Genomic DNA, 16956 nt, shown 5'->3' on the forward strand with positions numbered 1-16956 from the left:
GGTTTTCTTATATTCAAATATTCTATACTTTAAATTTTTAATCGAGTATTAGAATGGATTATTCATAATTAGAGTATAGTAGTACTATGTGATTTTCTAAGCTTCAAATTTCAGTAATGAATACTGATAAAAAAAAATATAATCATGATGTTTACTTTGTAATTGATATAATTAAAACAATAATATTCATGGTTTGGATATATCTAAAATTTTGTGCGGAAAGGAATCGAACAATTAAACAAGTATTGTTTTAATTTAACTAATTAAGACCTAATTGACCCACAAGCGTAACAATGTGTAATTGTGAAATAATATATAACTGAAATCATAATCTGAAATATGTAACTGATCCACAACAGAATCAGTGTATGAAAATTTACTGCCAATTTTCTCATCCATTTTGTTGTACTTTACTCTACTTTTTGTATGGAATGAGAAAAGTATACATGTTGGGATCCGAAAACAATAACTAAAACAATTTAATAAAAAATGTTTCTATGTATAAATCGTGGCTGAAGTGTATGTTTAACTAGTACTCCATCCGTCCCGTTTTAGCAGTCACATTGACTTTTCTGTCATCTTTTTATAAAAATAATAAAAATAGTTAAAGTGGAGAAATGGTAAAGTAAGAGACACAATAATGTAGATAAGACTCTTCTCTATATTATTCTCTCTCTTAATTTACCATTTCGCCTCTTTAACTATTTTTTATCATTTTTACAAAAAGAAAGCAGAAAAGTCAATGGAACTGCTAAAGCGGGACGGATGGAGTACTATACCAGATCATAAGATAAAACAACAATTAAATTTATATATTGATAAATACTAAATTAATTCATATGGAAGAAAAGCAACACCTTAAAACAATAAAATATAAACGAAATCAAAATAATAACTAAAGTAAACACTTTATCAAAAATCACTATAAAAATAATACTAGTAATAATAAAATAGTATAGTAGAATGAAAGTAATTAAGTAGACAACATTCTTCCTAAAATGGTACTTCCTCCGTTACATAATAAAAGTCACATTTTACTTTCACCATAAATAGTAAATAGATCTCACATTTCACTGAGTCACTTCATTCACATTCTATTATAAAATTAATATAAAAAAATAATCCTATATTTTAGTAATTTTTTCAACAATTATTTTTTACATTTCTTAAAATGTGACTCATATTATGAGACAAAGGAAGTATATATCATAACATCTTCGCTAGAAGAAATCTAATAATCACAAATAGTAAAAAACAGAAGAACCATATATTGCCGGCAATTGCGAATTCCCTAGCCCGGCCCGACCAAATTGGACATATCCTTTAAAAATAAAATCAAACAATAGGCACATTTTAGAACACTAATTTTTTAAAACCAATATGATGATCAGTCCTAACAGAAATATATTTATTTTAAAAAAAAGGCAAAATAAATTCCTCTAATAATAATGGGAACAAAAAAAGAGTTTGCCGACCTCAGATTAACTACATCCCAATATCTAATTAATCTACAGAAATCAAATAACTCTAATGTGCACACGAATTAAGTCAACTCTAGATTTCATCTAAATATGACTGATTTGGATTAATGAAACTTATATATTAATTGACCTATTTAACCTTATGCGTGGCAGCTTGTGCACACGGGGTCATGATTTCAATGTTTTTTTGCCTAAAATTTTATAATTTTGTCTGAGAAAACACCTCAATTTGAAGCCTTCTTTTGAAACATTTGCAGGTTCGGACTAGCCGCAAATATTGAAGTTTCATCAATCCATTAAAATATGCCGTTTTTTTATGAACAACATTATTCCAGCACGAGAAAAAACTTTATTTTAGTTATTAGTCCGTGGCCTTCCAATGCTTGGGGAGAAAAATTACTACTACTACATGTGTATCAATACATATACATGTGAATTACTTTAACAAAACAAATTTTTTGTTAATTAACTAGATAAATCGATCATAATTGTATATTTAATCTTATTTTTTAATCTTATTTTACAAATGGATCGAATTTTTTTTTTTATAAAAAAAGGCTCGAACCAAGAGATGGTGAGCAAGAATTCAACAACAAATCTCCAACAAAAAACAAATCTACCAAGACCAACGAAAAAACTAAGAACCAACGTTAAACCAAAGTAAAAACAAACAACCGACCAAAGCTCACACCACAAGCAAAAAGCCACCAAGCAAGCAACACCAACAAAGCATTACATCAAACTGAGAGCAAGACGAACCTCATTAGTGGTCTTTGATTGCAACCTTAGCTTTATGCTTGATGTCAATCCATGTTCTAACCCGGCTCAACTCCTCATAAATTTGCTCCGGTAAAAATGGAAACTCTGGACACCATCCTTTAGCCCACAAACCTAGCCTCCACAGTAAGAGTCTCTTTTCAGTTTCCCAACTTGGGACAATCTTCTCGAAAACAATTTTGTTTCTAAGCCACCAAATGAACCACGCTGTCACATAGAAGAGGGAGCACCACAACTTTTTATCAAATTTGATGAAGGGAGAATCCATCCAGCTGAAGAAGCACGAGACCGGGTCTTTGGGAAAATAAAGAGATAAATTCCAACAGCCACAGCAGAAATACCACAACCTACTAGAACACTTGTATCCGAAAATGATATGATCAAATCAACAATCCCTGGCTCTTCTTTAAAAAAAACACATAAGTTATCTTCATGGAGATTACAAATGGATCGATGATATGGTATTTCTTCATTTTCCATGGCCTAGCATCAAACATGAAACATTATATTAATAATTTAATAGTACAGCATTACATTTAATAGTTCTACTATGAGATATTGAAAGAATTAATCACAAACCATATAAAAAAAGTGGCAAAATCAAGGTTTCCAGCAAAAATAAGGAAATGATTATAATGTTCTTTAATTCAGGACCTTGAATTAACTTTTATACATGCTCTTTAATTCGTATAATTATTTTTCGCATTTGTCTATACATTAATATTCACACATCAATATTTCTGCAATACCTAATACAAATTGAGAGGATAAAATTGCAATTCTCTTAACTATTTACGACTAATAATTATATTAGGACTAAAGCCAAACAAAAATTAATTCTTTACGTTTTTGAGGTTCATGCACGTTGATAGTCGCCATTAATCATTAAAGAATCCCTCCACTTCTTGATAGGTTTTTCTTTGTCGCCCTAATGGGTTCATTGAGAGTGCTACAAATAAAGAAAAAGACATCTAACTTAATCCTCCTATCTTTTAGGTGTACATGTGCATCTTCAACAATATTACGATATAAATTTGGTATCTACTAAAAAGGCAGAGCGTAAAAATAACAATTTAAACATGAGATGAAATAGATAATTTTTTCGATCCATTTCATGAATAAAACTTGATTAATTACCCAATCAAGAAAATTACTTACACGTCACAAGAATTCAGTTTTTATTTCATTCGGGAAAAACCATTTTCTTAACAACACTCCCTTCATTCGCGAATATAAGTCTCATTTCTTTTCAGCACGGGTGTTAAGAAGTACTATTAAGAAAAGCTAGTGGAAAAAATTAGTAGTATACGAGTCTCACGGTAGTATATTACTTTTAAATAAAATATGAGTAGAATGATTTAGTGAAATGTGAGATTCTAATACCCCTTATAGTAAAAATGAATCGAGACTCCTATTCATAGACGGACCAAAATGATTAAACATGACTCCTATTAGCGGACGGTGGAGTATTATCTTATCATTAATTCAAACCAATAGTTTCCGTTAAATAGAAATGGAATCAATTAGTATTAGAATGGATAAATCCATATTAGATCTATTGATTTATTTGGGATTACTTAAAAACATAGCATGATGGATGCCGGTACTTTTAGTACATCCTAGTGGACGGTTGCACGCTTGTATTTTCCGACAAAACTTTTTATCTCTCTTTGACTTATATTTACTTACATTTGGATAGTACACTTTGTAAACTAATCCATTATAATATTAATTACTACACGAAGAATATTAGCCTTTCAATTGTCTCAACATATGAAGCAATGATAATTTTAATATATACTTTATACACCTAGGTTGATATGAGATTTACCAATGAGTCTCTTGGTTAGTTCAAGTCCAACTAAATTTGGATGTTACACATTAATTCTTTGTGGCTACCCATGGCAAAGGCTCTTGACATTTAATTGATCTACATTAATTGTTATGTACATATTGCTTTCTTATTGTAATAAGTTCTTCATAAAATACTAGACGTCGTCAGTGGTGAATCCAAGATCCTAAAACTAAAGGAGCGAAATAAAATTTATCGGAAGCTAACGCAAGGGGAGAGGCAACGTCGGAAGCTATCGGAGGAGGCGAGACAATGGAAAAATCACGTCCGGGTCCATGGTAGCGGATCGCCGGGGGAGGGGCGGTCACCCCCTCCTGCCCCCTGGATCCGCCAATGGACGTCATCAAATTACATAATTAATCTCAAAATTTAACTTATTCCTACATACCTATGTCAATAACATTTAGTTGACATACAAATATTTTCGTGTTGACATCTATAACATAGATTGTTGACATAGTTGTCGGTTATCAATTTAAGAAAGTTTTCAACCTAAGATGACTCTTCCTACATATGTGATATCCCTTTAATATCGAAGGTCAATTGAAATTTGGTGTAAATTTGTTAAAATAGGTGAAATAAATGTAAATAAGTTAAAGAATTGAGGTGATGTGAAAGAACAAAAAAGTTGAAGGTAGGGTTTAGGCCATGTGAAGAAGGAATCAGAAATGCATGGATACCGGGGAAAGTGGAAACACAAAACTATAGTTAAATAAATAAAAAAAGAAAGAAAGTTCCAAAATATCTGCTCAAATAGTTGTAATTCTTCTGGCATTAAGGCAGATATGAACTCCCAGTTTCCCACATATTCTTAAATACTAATTAAAGAATCAAAGATAGAGAAGAGAGGCTCACAAAGGTTGGCTTACTTTGTCCAAACCTAGTTTTAGTGAGAGAGAGAGAAAGAAAGTTCATGAAGATCAGAAAGCAAAGGACAACTACAAATGTAAAACCGACTTCGCCTTGTTCTTACATGAGTCGCAGTTTTCACTGTCCTAGTTTTGCTGTTTTCAAGCATAAAACCCAATTAATTGTTTGTAGAGGACGAAAAAAGACAGATCCCTTTTTTATTGTTGTTGGTTTTGTGCTTATCAATATATTCTCTAAAAAATTGGGAAATTACCTATAATAATTGGGTCCGGAACCAACAAACAACTGATGCTATATTTACTGGATTAATAATTTTTGTCAGACTTAAGTAAATAATATTTTTTTTAAATATTGTATATGATAGGGCAAATTTGGGGGGATACTAGGTTGATGTTGAAACCTCCGCCATACCAAACTTGGGAATCCAATACTGTTCAAAAAGTTTAATTTGGAGAATTTTCTTAAATATATAACTCGAATTTCTAGATTAAAAGATTTAATATGATGACATTATTAATCTATTGATATTTTTCTCTTTTCTATCACAAAAACAAAAAATATTGAAAACAATATCAAGTGTTTAGGCATGAACCATTCTATGGTCTACTATTAGTCCGATATAAGCACGTGATTTCTTCCATTAAACTTTAAATTGAAAATATAATCAAAATACATACACAAATTGACAACGTGATTACTGATGCAAGTCTTATGTTGATTGGATTAAAATTTCATACTACAAAATTTTCGAATAAAAGTTCACGAACATACCTCGATGTAACTGAAATCCTTAACATATTGATTGGAGGAGAAATGTCTCGTTAACTAATTAAATTTTGTTTCGGTGAAAATGAAAACTTAAAAAACACCGGTGTGGTAAAAAGAATGATTAATTTCGCAAAATTTTGTTAGCTCTGATATGCTGAATAGAGAAGTTTGTAAATAAAATGGTGAGTCAGCGGTATTAGTTCGAGCATAGTTCATTGTATATATGGCGGACCCAAGTGTATGGGGCTTAAGCCCTATGAATTTTTTTAAAAAACTTTTTTCTATTTATTGTTTTAAAATTTATTCAAATTTAGTGTAAAAATCCCCACAAATTATTTAAATTACTAAAAGATATACTTTAAAACACAATTTAGAAATCTCAATCCCTATCACTAAATATGTGTCCGTCCACCCTAAAGAGGGTACTATTATTGTAGTAATACTTAGTAGTTAGTTTTGTAAAATTGTTCACAATGTAATCAAAAGAAAATTTCCCCAACTCTCTTCCTCATGTTTCTCTGTCATTTTACTCAGTGGCGGACATATGTAGAGCCTTGGGGGACCCATGGAAACCCCAAGAATTTCAAATTTTCCTATATATATTTTATATTCATGAAATTTATTTGTTAATTTATCAGCCCAAGTGGTCTTCTGCTAGACCTAGCAGCTTCTTGGACCGTGTTCAATTCTCCACAAGCTCAGTTTTGGCTTTTATTTTTTCAATTTGTCTTTACACAAAAAAAAAAATCATAGAACTATACTAGTACTTCATTAATTAACCTATCTCAAAACTTATCCATAATTGATAGTATCAATTTTCCCTTATGTTTTTTTTATGTTTTTTTATTTTTTCTACAACTATTATAAATAAAAAAATTTCAGATTTTATACTTCATTTATTAATTTATTCCAAATTTTATTCATGATTAATATAATACTCCATTAAAAATATATATCTCTAGTTTTCTTATTATTTAATTATTTCTATCTCATTACACATTTTTCTCGCAACTTTCGGCTATGCTAGCATAAAAATAATATCCTACAATTGTTACCAATAAATTGGACCCCAAACGTCAAAAATCCTGCGTCCGCCAATGATTTTACTCTACAGTTTAAACAAATTTGTTTAAATTTAAATAGTTACTGTATGTCTCAATCAACTAAAAGAAGGCATACTTTTAAAATCCAATGTGTGTTCCTAATAAATTCCTATGTGAGTGGATTTCCATTTATATATGTATAATGAATATTTTTATGACTACATTTGAAAGAAAATAAAGAAATTAAAAGCCATATTACATACTCGATTCCCTTGTCTTATGGGCTTTAAAAAAGATAATCCTAAATTTATAATCCATCAACACGGCCATTTACATGCTCACGTGGCTTAAATCTGCTCATTCCATATGAAATCACAACTATTTTGTTAGATTAGTTTTTTCCTAGTTAGAATTTTAAGCCTAATTAATCAAGTTAAGTGCTTGCATTGATCGATTTGGGCCCATCATTCGGCGGCTTGCTCAGCTCTATCTATAATGGCCATTTGTAGCCGTCACAATTATCACCTTTCTCTTTGCCCTTTCTATTTTGCACGATCAAAATAATTTGCAGTCGCATATATATGTAATGAGAACCTTTTATAAGAAATAATAAGTACATTATGCTTTGTCATTGTAAGTATTTTAATAATAATGTACTCTCTCCGTCCTCATGTAATTGATTTCTTTTTTGTTGTTGTTTGGCGAAAATGATACTCCATTTATCCCACAAGAATATGCACTATTTCCTTTTTAGTACGTTCCACAAGAATATGCATTTTTTATTTATTTTGAAACTCTTTTCTCTCTAATAAGGTGGGATTCATTCTGTATCAACAATACTTTTAATTACTTTTTATTTATACCCCTCTCTTACTTTACTCATTTTGAATTAAAACACGTGTCCAACATAAAGTGCATATTCTTATGGGACGGAGGGAGTAATAATTTGTTTTTTTTTATAAATAAAAAAATGCTCAAGCCATCTGAAGGGCGAGCATTGGGACACAGAAATCAAAAGAGCCCCAACAAAGCTATAACAACAAAAAAAAGCAACAAATAACAACATCAAGGCCCTCGCAGCCAAAATAGACACTAACCCGGAGCAAAAGGTCTACCTGCCATCGCAAACCCACGAGCAAACCTTATCGTTTGTTTCGTGCCCTAATCCATCCAAGCTATCATCCATCACTAGACCTGGCGCAAAGGGGAAATCCGGGCATCAACCTTTAATCCAAAGGGGAGGGAGTAATAAATAGTTAAAGTGGAGATAAAGTAAAGAAAGAGAGAGAATAATATAGAAGATATCTTCTACTTTATTCTATCTCTTACTTTATTTTATCTCCATTTAAACTGTTTATTATCATTTTCTCCAAACACATGCAGAAAATAGTCAGTCATTTAAGATGGGACAGAAGGAGTATAATTTTTTTCGTAGGACGAATATACAGAAATTTTAAAGATTGCACCACAGTAGACTCGAATATTCTATGAAGTTGGTGATCAGACTTAAAGATAATGACTAACTTCAGGATCTCCACAATTGAGATATTTCTTATAAAACAAATTAATTTCACGAGATAAGAATGTTCCAAGAAATAGAGAGTTTAAATGGCAGCATCATTACATGGCAGAGATCAAAACCTTTCCGAAATTGTTGTTTTCTCTAGTGCTTTTAGCTTACTTTTGATTATATAATTTTGAAATAGTAATAGCGTCTCATTTTGTTGACAACACTCTATTCATATTGTATATTTTATCTATACTATAAAGGACTTGAATACATTTAAGTCTATATGTACCTAAAAAAGTATACGAATGCATCAAAAAATAAAAAATAAGTGTGGTTCTGATTGAAAATATACCAATCAATTAATATGAGATCATTATTAACCACATTGATAGGTAGTAAGGAAGATTAATGTGATAAGAAGAAGGTAGAGCTAGGTAGAGTGTCAAAAGTTGTAGGATTGGAAAGTGGGAGAGGGACATCTACTGTGTCCTAAAAGCTCAACCCTAATTGTTCGGTTGCTGTCCATTCAATTACTATTATAATCACTTCAGTAATATTCTAATTTAGGGTTGGTAGCTTTCCACTTTTGTCAACTTCGCTAGGCACTTGTACTTTAGCAACAAATGGAAATTTTATCCAAGTAATGCCATAATTATAATATACTCACTCCACTTGTGTATTTGATATCCATTTAAAATGTACTCCACTATTTAATATAGATTGTGTCTCGATTGCAATACTTTTTTTTAATACTATCAATTTATCATTTTTGGCATTTAAAAACTAGCTTTCGTAAACTTTTTTGTACCATGTTATGGTGAAGATTTATGTACAAATTTAACCAGCTAATAGTTTAGATAACATGTCTAATTTACCCTAGAAAATAAACAAGTATTCATTTTACCCCAATTAAATATTAATAATAATGATTATATTAACTATACATATTCAGAAGTTAATAATTTGGTATCTCCTTAAAAATCGCATTGCCTAATAAATTAAACTGGCCCAATGGAATTGGTTGCTGAAGCCCATAACTCGAACTAACAATTTCGACCACTCATGGGCTGTATGCTATAACGCTCGTAACAAAATAAATATACACTATTTTAACAATGTGTATTAACAAAACACTTGAATACTTTCCAATGTCAGTCTGCATTCAAAGACCATTTACATTTCTCAACAATAGATTGATACAAATATGTTTTATTGGGGTGTTGTAAGTTTACTGCAGATTTTTTTTAACGCTTGGATTTGTTTGTTGGTTGTTTTTGTAAACTATGGGTTTGCCCCATTGGAGACTAGACCAGGCTCCCTTTATTCCCATATAATTGTTCATTTTTGTCGTTCGGTAGCTATATCTAATTATCAAATGATTATCCATCTAGGGTTGAGTTGTAAGATTCGATCTCACAAAGCAAACACCATACATATTTAATCCAAAGTTATAATCTTGCAAACCGAACATCTCCAATGCGTATAAAACAATGGCGGACACACTGACGGTGAATGAGGGACTTAAACCCCCCAACATTTTTTTCTATGTGAAATTTATGAAAACATATCCTCAACTTTTTATGAATCAATGCCTAGAAAAAATATAAAAGCCAGAGTGTATAAATGAACAGAGGATTAACGTATATTTACAAACTCAAACACTTAATTCCATGGATCCAAAATCCAGAAAATAACCTTCACAATTACATAGCAGAAAAATGACTTGAAATTAGGAAGCATAAAATAATGAGTAGGGAGAAGTCATAAAACAAGATAACATGACAATTCACGTGTGCTTGAAATATTACAATTTGATTGATTATTGAGTAATCAGAAATATTTGGTGATGATTAAACTTTTATAGGAGGCTTTGGATCATGATTATTGTTGGCTCCTGTTCCTGGATAATCTGTAAGTTCAATGTTCATTCTTCTCTCCAACAAGCTCACCATCATCCCATCATCATTCTCAATGTCCTGCAAAGTTTAAATAAATTTTTTTTATAGATTCGATTTTTTTGTTATTGATCATGCTAAAGGATAACGATCAAAGGCAACGATTTGTGCAAAAAGAGATTTTGGATAAGAACCACCAAAAGGAAAGATTTGAGTATTTTACACCAACCAAATATAAGTGGACTTCCAACGTGAACATAGGATAACTTACACAATTAAAATTAGGTATGATTTAGCATCGAGCCTTTTTTTTTAGAGGTTCTAATGTTTTGTAAGAGCACTAACTTTGAGCTCGAGGATAAAGAAAAGTGTGCTTTAATTATAGCATGAAAATGTTAAACAAATAGTAGAACATTTCATATCAAGATTTAAATAGATAATTAGCATTTAAATTAATATAGTTTATACTAATGCACTAATATTATGTAATCAGATAACAAGGAATCCTACTTTTGCATCTCATTAACGTGTTTGTCATATTTTTAGTAATTTATCTACTTTTTAGGATCAATTTCATGTTATGGTTGATATCCAAACGTGTATATAATTAAAGATAATCCATGTGTAAGTGCGTGCACACAATAGCCTATTAACAAAATTTTGAAATTGAGATGTATTTTCCACGATCATATTAGTATTCTTTTGGCTTTACAATGCTCCACTAAACTAATTTTCGTATTTAAATTATCGTGCAAAGTCCCATCTATGAACTGAATCATCTCAAAATTAACTTCTTAAAGAATATTTAAACAAACTGTTTCTTTTATTTAAAGCATAGTTTATTAATTTCTTATATTTTTTTTGAGATATACTTATCCTAAAGCATATATAGTTAATGAAAATCTAAGTAAGTGAAAGTTATGTGTGTAGATGAGAGAGAAAAACCTGAACATGAAATCTGCCGAGTAACACTTGATTCTTGATTGTCTTTAGGCTTCCTATTAAGCAAAAAGAGTCAATATATATTCCAATAATCATGAAAATAAATTCTTGATTTAAAAACATTATTTCCAATACATGACTATCTGATAATCTTGTGAAGTACTATATGTTACCAAATTTTAAATTTTGAATTCTTATATTTAAACTCTAGATCACTATATTCTTGGATAATTAAAGATGAAAACCCTTACTTGAGGCAGGAACCGCCGTGGAAGACACCACCAAGAAAAGGAGGAGGAGTAGCACCGCCAGCTGCCGCCGTCCAACCGCCATGAGCCACCGCCTTGTTTCTATGGGAGTGTGGGGGTTTTCAGAATTCTCTTAAATATATGATCCTATAAAATTATTGAAGTTGCTATTTAAAGGGCAGAGAGAGAGTTGAATCAACAAATTAACAAAATACTTAAATGAATAGATATATTTATATATACAGCTATGCTCTAAAAGGTCAACTTCTAGTTTTTGGAATATCTGGTGAGTTCCAACTTCATAAAATTACAATTATAATTTTAATTATTCCTTTGTTATCAGTATTCAAATATTAGATCCTCTGCTAATACTTCGTGGGGAACACATTAAAATAATTTTATAGCACTTATCCTAAAATAGTCAACTTTTTGGCTGGTTAAGTATCACAATTAGTTTGACATTATCTTTTGTGTATGTGTTTTATTAGACTAACAATGAAATGAATTTTTAAGAATTAGGAAAAATATTCCCACTTGCGTAAAGTTTATGATTTCTGTCACATGATGGATGTTACTTTGAAAGACACAGTACCCACCCCAGTTTCTTTCATGTGAATATAGTAATTTCACATATAATTAAAATGAGGACATTTCAACTAAAAGAAAAGGCATGAACGAGATGGCTTTGCTTGTCACGGGTATGTTATAAAATTAAATAAAATAGGTGGGTCAAATGGTGTGGCTTGTACCTACTGTTCTTGGAATTTTATTACAGTACTACATTACAATATTATGTACTCACATTTAGAAAAATTACTCTAAACTATTCAAATGTGAAGGTAAAAGCCAAAAACATTTTTTTGGGGCAGCATTATCCTGCGGATGTCGCGCTACTTATTTGCATAAATCATTTAGTTATATAACTACAGTTAATTACAACTTAAGTTAAAATTATTTAAAATGAAGTAATGACGAATAAATAATTAAAATTAATTAGGGACGTCCGCACCTAAAGGCTAATAAAAAGTCTAAAACTGTTTTTTCTATGGACAACTATGTAGCCATGTAGGAGTACTATGTTATAGTATGTGCACTCATTGTAGTGTTCAAGCTTCAAATTAATTAGCTCATATTATTACCCGATATATAAAGTTGTCGATAAGTTTAATTATAGTTTATAGTCACATATTTTTTAGCATTTTACAGTTTATATAGCCAGCCCCATTTTATTACTTTTATATAGATGGCTTCCAACTCCTTTAGTTCATTGGCCTGCCTTAGTTACTTTGATTTGTCAATTTGTAACTTCATCATTGATTATTATTTAGGGCTTGAATTTTGATAAAAACATAACTATATATAGTCAAATTTTAAAAAATATCTAACACTGAAAATGTGACTAGCTAGGTTATAAGTAAAACGAGTCACATTTTAATTTATTTTTCATCTCAACAAAACATGATGGTGTGTATGTCCCACATTATCAAAGAATTGAAAATGTGATAATCTAAATACGGCTTCGTTCCATTTCTCTTATTTTCGCATCAGAATGGAACGAAAACTACCGCGGCAGGATATATCATACTACTATTAGATAGTCTAGACCATTAATCTATATCAACGCCACTTTTATATAATGACATTGAGGTATAAAATTGAAAAATCCACCTCATTATATTATTATTCCAGTCACACTCTTGGTGCCAAACATTTTACAGGACTATAACTGGTTTTTTTTAAACGAAGTTATTATAAACTGAAAAACGCTTACGAAAAATAGATCAAAATTGATGTTATAAACTAAAAAATTTGAAGTTCAAGCTATACAAAAAATAAATTAAAGTTGAGACTGTTACACTACGAAAAACTCACCAATCAGTGACGGAAATATGCGTCATTAATCACTGAATTTCCGTCAGTAAACAGTATTAGTGACAGACTATCGCCGAAAGGTAGCCGTAATTAAAAAGCTCGCCGAAAGGTAGCCGTAATTAAAAAGCTTGACAGTAAAAAAATTTAATGACTGATTTTGTCCGCCACTAAATTTAATAACAGCATTACTAGCGAAATACGTTGTCACGAAACCAACTGGGCGTTGCATTCAACTGTCTGAATTAGTGACGGACTAGGCGGTCACTAAAACTGTGTTCCCAAGTCTCATAGTAGTGACGAATAGTCTGTCACTGATTAGAGACCGACGTACCTCCATCACTAAAGTTGTGTTGCATATTTTCACGTTAGTGATGACCTAATCCGTTACTAATTTAGCATTTGAATCAGAATTTCTATTTCACTTAATATTTCACCTGAATATAAAAATCCTAAAATTAATAACCAATAAAATTAAATATACAAAATAAACATTAATCTCGCATTTGGATCAGAATTTCTATTTTAATTAATATTTCACCACAATATTAAAATAAGCCTAAAAGTAATAACCAATAAAATTAAATAAACAATATAAACATTAAATCCAAAAATTATGATGAATAAGTATAAATGTTAGTAGTTAAAACAAGAGTAAAGACCAAAACTGGTCCTGAACATATGACCATTTTATGATTTTGGTCCTATATTTTATCTTTTGAATTTTTGCATCCTGAACATTTCAACTCAGATCATAATTGGTCCTACACTAACAATTCCGTCAATTTTTAAACGGTTTTAACTCGATTTTGACCGATTTTGATGGTTTTAACAGTCTCATTCGGATTAAAACCGTTTAAAAATCGGTCAAAATCAGGTTAAAATCGTTTAAAAATTGACGAAATTGTTAGTGTAAGACCAATTGTGATCCGAGTTGAAATATTCGCAATGCAAGGATTCAAAAGATAAAGTATAGGACCAAAATCATAAAATGAGCATATGTTTAGAATCAATTTTGGCCTTTACTCTTAAAACAATCAACAAAAGTATGAAACGTATGATGTCATATCCCTACAAAACAAGCAACAAAAGACATCGTATCAAGTTTGTGATACATGGGTCATATCCCAACAGAACTGTCAGAAGCGTGGCTGGACTTGTGGGCCATCGTCATGAACAGCTTCATCATCTCTTGCATCATAGAAACATCATTTTCCAACTTTGTCCTGTGCTCACGGTCAGCATTGAGCTCCTAGTGCATTTGTTCCCACAATTCTTGGTGCAATTCTGTGCGCAATTCTTCGCGCAATTCCTCTCTTATCTCTACTCGCACAGAAGGATCTAAGTCAGTCGGGGAATGAGCATGAGCATTCAATCCCGGAGTTCGTGCTAGACTGCCACCCACAAGGCTTTTTGCCAGATTCCCAGTTCCAAACATCCTTTTATTTTTATCGAGCTTACCTTCAAAAACGTCATTGATAAAGATCTGGCTTAGATTTGCATTCTCATCCTGCATTGCAACAATCTCCTGCACTCTTGCCTAGTTAATAAGAAAAAAATTGTGTTATCAGACAGACATTTATTCAAGGTGATGTTATATAACTTGATTACATCAACGTCTGCAGCTCTCTTACATGTATACTTCACATCCTTGAACCTGTGTAAGTCACTGAACGATTCATACACACAATCCATGATCGATACTCCCCTCTCGGCCGCCTATTTATCAAAATATCAAAAGTTAGCTATTAACAATTCATAAAAATCATTGTTGATCCTTTTGTTTGAGTAAAATCACTATTGAAGTGTCTGTTAATATTCTCTAACTTAATAAACTTATTCTGTAAGATATTTTCGTCTTCTCATTTATGCAATAACTATCATTCTAGACAGCAGACACAACGTGTCCATGAAATTCGGTACCGAGCATGTTTTTCTTTGTCAGTTTGTCACGTTTCAGTGTGCTACTACATGAAGAGCCACTGGAATTTATTTATGACATTTTATATATTATGGGAAGAAGTATATAGTGATCTTTATGAGAGTTTGTCACGTTTTAGTCTGTTACTGCATGAAGAGCCAGATATTATTGTACCATTAACCATATGATATTCATAATCCATGTCCCACTTAGTTAGTTAACTTGCAGTTTTAATTCTAAAACTTCTTATGCTAGCAGATCGTAGACAACCCTTCCCCCCTCTTATTTTAGGTGACTGTCATTTTTAGTTTTAGGAACAAATCACTTGCAATCATCATTACTCTTTCAACTCATACATTTACCAAAAAGCACCCAACACAACTACTGAATCAGTTTATCTCAATATCTACTAAATCACATAATTGTATTTTCATTAGGTTTTATATATAACACATACCTTCCACATAGATCTCTCCTCAATAGACACCGACCCTCCTCGTTGTTTGCTTATTCCTATACCAGGTCCATCAGGTTCGGACATTCTTGTCTTCCTTGCAGCTTCAGACCTCTTGATAACATTTGGATCTTTCCAATGGTTTATCAGTCCATCAGGTACGTAAATTGGTCGAGATTTACCGGCTTTGTACATCACCTTCAAGGAACTGATAAAACCCGAGTATCTTCTTGCAGCTTTTTCATTCCACATCTTCTTCACCTCATGCTCCCAATCAGAAGGCCATGAAAATGCTTTCTGTAAGAAAAATGGAATATTTGGATATTAGTGAAAGTCAAACATAGTTATTATGGTAAGAGAAGTCGGTATTTTGGTGTTGATGCAAATGGTGTTGGTGCAGTGCCAAGAGATTGTTTATAAATGATTACAATGGAATCAGCATGTCTCAACTTAAGGACCCAACTGTGATGAATCAGTTCACCAACATAGTCTGCTCGTGTCACTTCTCATCTCATGAATTCTCAGATTACGCATAAGGCCACCTTCTGTATAACATACTAGTAACTCTCTCCCTCTCTCTATGTAATGACCTGCAAGTTATTTATTAGTCAATTGTGATTAAATAAGTGGCAGAGAAGAGGAGTGAAATAAAAAAATTTCTTTCAGTTTTGGACTAACACATCTCTTCTAGTTTGAATCAAGCAGTCCAAATGCATTGCTTAAGATACACTATGACATCACTGCTCTTAAATTATAGGCTCACAATTTCCCTAAAAAACTTTCTGTTTATAGTAATGAGACACAAGTAGTAACTAATTTATCTTTTCATGTCTTTTTGTGTTGAAACATAAGACATTTTTGGTAGAGAATGTGTACAACAGCAGAGCTAAAATTCTATTTCACAAACTTCATTGCTAACTCCAAACATTAATAAAAAAAATATACTTACTTCAAATTCACGAAAATACTCATCTTTTTGGTGCTGAGATGTCATTTTCCAAGTAAATTTTGTGACATTTGACATCTTGTGGAATGAAGAGGTGATTACCCTAGCAATCCGATAATGCGCACATATTTTCCTATAAAATCCAAATATTAGTGATTAACTGATAAAACATGTGAAAAATTAATAATTAGTAACTATTAACAAACCCTGTGTGGGGATACTCTTAAGTGGCATACGACCATCAAACGTGACATGAGGTCCTTCCACGACACCCTCTTCCTCATCAACACCCTTCCCCTATCAACAGAAGATGTGCCATGTGATGTGCCATGCGATGTCTGCTTTTGAAGTGATCTTGTACGAGATAGGTTGGTAGTATG

General features: G+C 31.6%; 1 protein-coding gene across 2 annotated transcripts; it reads right to left on the minus strand.

The window, feature by feature from the left end:
• Positions 1–14257: 14257 nt before the first annotated feature.
• On the minus strand, positions 14258–16672 carry LOC125192264. Of its 2 annotated transcripts, XM_048089789.1 has the most exons (5): positions 16580–16672; positions 15634–15927; positions 14890–14974; positions 14717–14795; positions 14258–14578 (listed from the first exon to the last, which is right to left on the minus strand). In XM_048089789.1, exons 1-4 carry the CDS (start codon positions 16652–16654, stop codon positions 14761–14763), a joined length of 489 nt encoding a protein of 162 aa, XP_047945746.1. In that variant the 5' UTR covers positions 16655–16672; the 3' UTR covers positions 14258–14578; positions 14717–14760. The 2 variants fall into 2 exon arrangements, with proteins under 2 accessions (XP_047945746.1, XP_047945745.1); XM_048089788.1 differs by having other exon boundaries at positions 14258–14795.
• Between the last annotated feature and the right edge of the window lie 284 nt (positions 16673–16956).

This window comes from Salvia hispanica, chromosome 6 (assembly GCF_023119035.1).
Source record: "Salvia hispanica cultivar TCC Black 2014 chromosome 6, UniMelb_Shisp_WGS_1.0, whole genome shotgun sequence".
NCBI classification, from domain to species: Eukaryota; Viridiplantae; Streptophyta; class Magnoliopsida; order Lamiales; family Lamiaceae; genus Salvia; species Salvia hispanica.

What these genes read in the sequence shown, in the direction of transcription:
- LOC125192264 (XM_048089789.1), bottom strand. Translation starts at nt 16,654, where the DNA reads ATGTCAAATGTCACAAAATTTACTTGGAAAATGACATCTCAGCACCAA. An exon ending in AGGAGAGATCTATGTGGAAG is followed by an intron (nt 14,975 to 15,633) that starts GTATGTGTTATA and finishes TTTGATAAATAG; the next exon opens with GCGGCCGAGAGGGGAGTATC. An exon ending in CAAGGATGTGAAGTATACAT is followed by an intron (nt 14,796 to 14,889) that starts GTAAGAGAGCTG and finishes CTTATTAACTAG; the next exon opens with GCAAGAGTGCAGGAGATTGT.